Source organism: Sinocyclocheilus anshuiensis, unplaced genomic scaffold (genome assembly GCF_001515605.1).
Source record: "Sinocyclocheilus anshuiensis isolate Anshui unplaced genomic scaffold, SAMN03320099.WGS_v1.1 scaffold1185, whole genome shotgun sequence".
Lineage (NCBI taxonomy): Eukaryota > Metazoa > Chordata > Actinopteri > Cypriniformes > Cyprinidae > Sinocyclocheilus > Sinocyclocheilus anshuiensis.
Window position 1 is genome coordinate 378,673 of NW_015548278.1, and position 3,816 is coordinate 382,488.

A 3,816-nucleotide genomic window follows, 5' to 3' on the forward strand; every position below is an offset into this window, starting at 1 on the left:
GCATATTCTGTTACACCAAATACACATAATAATGATATTTAAAAAAGCATCATATGACCCCTTTAAGATATTTTGGTCCGCCAAGTATTGTGTGACAACCCAAAAGCAAATATGTCCTGTGCTGAGAATTTCAGTACATGCTCACTTGTCACATACAAATTTAATACCATCCTCCATGACATGAAATTAGCATCTTTTGACACCTTTGATCATTATGCTGGTACATGCTGTGGAGAAAACCTGCTTGTGGTCCTTTGACACAGGACTCTTAGTGAACAGCATCCTGTGAGTTACTATTCTCTGCCATGCTTTGCACAGGTAGGGCTTGTCAAAGTCTGTAGCACTACCAGCTGACCTCCACCTGCGAGATGATGTTGATAAGGGGCCGGGCACTTCTGACACCCCTGGATCAGATCCATAGTTCCTCATTATGGCATGAGTGGTGGCGAAAATCACAATGCCATAGTTTCTGCGGAGTCTATCCAGCAACTCGGCACACTTTCTCAGGTTAGCCTCCTGACAAACAGTGCTTTCACCACCATTGAATCTGTCCCCCCAGTAGAAGGAAGAGATGCTGTCGATGACCAGCAGGCCGAGGGAGGGCTGGCTGGAGAAAGTGTTTAACAGGTAGTGCAGGGTTAGGAGGAGCTGTACTGAGCAGTTGCAGTGTACTACAGACAGCCTGTGCAGACATAAACGTACCCTCTCCTCAGATTCATTTTCAGAGCCTTCACCCACCTTAGAGTCTTTGGCCAAACGTCCCTCCAGAACGCTCACTAAGCGCAGCATGTCAAAGTGGTAGTCCGTGTCAATGCAGACCACCGCCACCTCCAGACCTCCACTCTGGACTGGCATGATGCAGCGGCTGATGAGGTGGTACAAGGTTTCCGTCTTACCTGTGCCCTCCAAGCCATGAAACTCCACGACGTCACCTATATGGATGCAGAACTGAATTGAGATTTAGACTTTAATAGAGTGCTGCATGGATAACATATTTTTGTTGGCTAGAACCTGGAAATGAGTTAGCATTTTAGCACTTTTGATTTCATCGTCTTGAAGTCCATGTTTTTTGTTTTTAATGGGTTATTGATTAAATGACAGAAATAAGGTCTGTGGTTAACACACGCTTAAGATATTTTCACACATTATTCTAGAACATAAAATACATCAGTAATACCCCCTTCTAATTTTTTAAGGCTTTTACTACTTTTAAAGTGGCTAAATGGGACTATAGAGGTTGTCTGGAACATTATATGTCATCACACCCAACAAGAAAACTCATGTGTACACACTAGTCCACTTTCACAGCCTCGCTGCATTTATAATTGCACTTATGCAAACTATAACTTTCAGGGAAAATGTTTTTAAATAAAGACTAAAAGAGTTGTCGGAAGCTTAGCGATGGCAACACTGTAGTCATGTGACCGTGGTGTCTTTTGTTTATAGCCTATGTTTAACTTTTTATTTCTGCAGACAGGATTTAGGCTTCAAATTTTATGTACGTTTTTGTTGAGGGAACCAGGTTGATGCTAACTTCCGGCCCAGGTTGGCCTACAAATATACGTCATCACTGAAGTGCTCTATTCAATTGCTAATTTGAATTAACATAGTAAACGGGATGAAGAATTGTGATGTATATTTGAATTTAACGCTTAGCAGTGTTAATTTTACATCAGTAGTGGCACCAAATGGTACTGCAAAAATTGTTGTTTTCAAAAAAAGTTTTGGAAACACTCCTCCATATACCATTGGCTAGGTAGATGTGTACAGATCTCAAGCTATAATACTTAAACGATAAAAATAAATAAATAAAATAAAAAATTATCAACAGAGTCAGTGTTCTTACTTTTCATCTTATAAATGGCTTATTTATAGTTGCCTCGGCATAATAAGTTGGGGAAATAAGAAAATATTGAAAAAATAATCAAGCAAGTACAATTAAAATGCAATGAAAATCTAAGACTGTTGTAAGTGTAGTTTTTTTCCCCAGTATGTATTAACCATAACATTCACATTTTTCTGACCGTAACAACCAGACAAAAAGTTAAACGCGAGTAGATATCATTTTGCAACCAATTTATTTGCAATGTTCGCTAACATTAAAGGATGCAAGACATACTTAGCTTACTGTTTTTACATCGAACTGAATGAAAATAGCTTAATTAACCTAAGAACAACTTGTGGATTGATGTGAACGCCAGCAGGAATAATGTTCAGAATGAGTGTGAATTAAACATCTCCGATGACGTTCATTGCAATGTTTTTTATCGAGTTACAAGAAAAGGTAGTAAACGGATTTAATTGCGTACAGTAACTGATTTTATGTGATACGCTGTCATGGCATTCGACTCCTCACACGTGCAGAAGTGGGCAGCACTAGACTGAGAGCTGGCATCTGCATTATAAAAAGAAAAAAAAACTTTAAAGATTAAAAAACGAAGTTATGGTGTTATGTCTTTGCACGGCAGCACTGCTGTCACCATAGACGGGCGAGGTTTCAGCAACTAGCGCCTCAGCTTCACCCACGTCCCGCCTTTTTGCCCATTTTCGATTATCCGGGAGTGACGCGCGGTGATGCGCTGCCAAGATGGCGGCGGACGGCTCTGCCCACTTTAGGCTTAAAAAATGCTCTTCTGAAACCTACGAGTGACGTCACGGACACTACGTCCATGGTTTTTTACAGTCTATGAATTAATCACATGTAACATTAAAATTTGTAATCATAAATATATTTTCACACTGAATCTCCAAATTAAAACAACTTAAAGATGGTATTTTAGATTGAAGTTCAATCTCTGTTTAATTCATGCACGGTCAGTTTGATTTTACTTCACCTTGACCTGGACCACCGTCGACAGGAAATATATTGGGTTCAATGTCCCTCAAAGACTTTCGCCCTTCAAGTCTGCTTACCAACTAGAAAAGCACAAACACTGATGTTTATTGCAAGCAAGGTATAGCAAATGGCACGCCAGTACTATCAATTGTACGATTCCACGCAAATATAATGCATGAAAACGCCTGAACCTCGATTTGTACTTCCACATAAACTAAGATTCAGTTAAAATCTGCAATGATCATCTGAATGAAACTATTTTAATGTAAATCTACAGGAATAGCCCATGCCTTTTAGCGGGTCATTATGCAAGCATTCGTTTAAATGTATCAAGTCATTGTAAGTTTACTTAAAGCATTAGTGTGAAATTATTTTTCAGATGAACCTGTGCACCATTCTGAGCCATTCTAACTCGTGCTGTAATTTCGTTGGTTTTCGCGCAATTATTTCAGAATTCCATTTCCTGGTAAATAAGCGTTCGACTACACTTCAAAACAAAAGTCCTACAGTGTCCAAAAAGGTCATATTGAAACCACAACAACACATGTATTCAAATTTCAAATTTTATTTTATATTTGGCGTATTTTATAGAATCTGACATCATTTATTTAGAGATGGAGTTAGGGTGTGCAACTAGTCTTTTGCTTTTCTTCTGGAATTTCATGTTAAATGCTAATTATATTAGCCACTTATTCACATAAAGAGATTATAGTAGGAAAAAAAACAGTGTGCATTGATGTAAAACTTTTAAAAGTGAGACATAGAATTACTAATAAACATAATTGTGAATAACATCATGAAATAATACCAAAAACTAGTGAGTAGCTATCAATAATAAGACAGTAAAGATACATGTATACAGCATCACTTTAATACACTAGGACTACAAATGTTTACAACTCATTCTAAATAAATTATATAGGCTAATGTAAAAGTAGGACCGACTGCCATCTAGAGTTTACCCTATAAAGGGCATAAAT

At 38.1% G+C, this 3,816-nt stretch overlaps 1 protein-coding gene across 1 annotated transcript; it reads right to left on the reverse strand.

The window, feature by feature from the left end:
* Nucleotides 1-92: 92 nt before the first annotated feature.
* Nucleotides 93-3,242, reverse strand: LOC107655796 (DNA repair protein XRCC2-like). The gene is made up of 3 exons (XM_016443375.1): nt 3,222-3,242; nt 2,835-2,916; nt 93-932 (listed from the first exon to the last, which is right to left on the reverse strand). The coding sequence occupies exons 1-3, from the start codon at nt 3,240-3,242 to the stop codon at nt 187-189; spliced, it is 849 nt and encodes a 282-aa protein (XP_016298861.1). The 3' UTR covers nt 93-186.
* Between the last annotated feature and the right edge of the window lie 574 nt (nt 3,243-3,816).

Bases quoted from the DNA above. Each gene is read 5' to 3' on its own strand.
- LOC107655796 (XM_016443375.1), bottom strand. From the start codon at position 3,242: ATGGCTCAGAATGGTGCACAG. The intron at 2,917-3,221 runs GTTCATCTGAAA...GTGCTTTTCTAG, and splicing joins TGGCTCAGAATGGTGCACAG to TTGGTAAGCAGACTTGAAGG. The intron at 933-2,834 runs GTGAAGTAAAAT...GCATCCATATAG, and splicing joins CGACGGTGGTCCAGGTCAAG to GTGACGTCGTGGAGTTTCAT.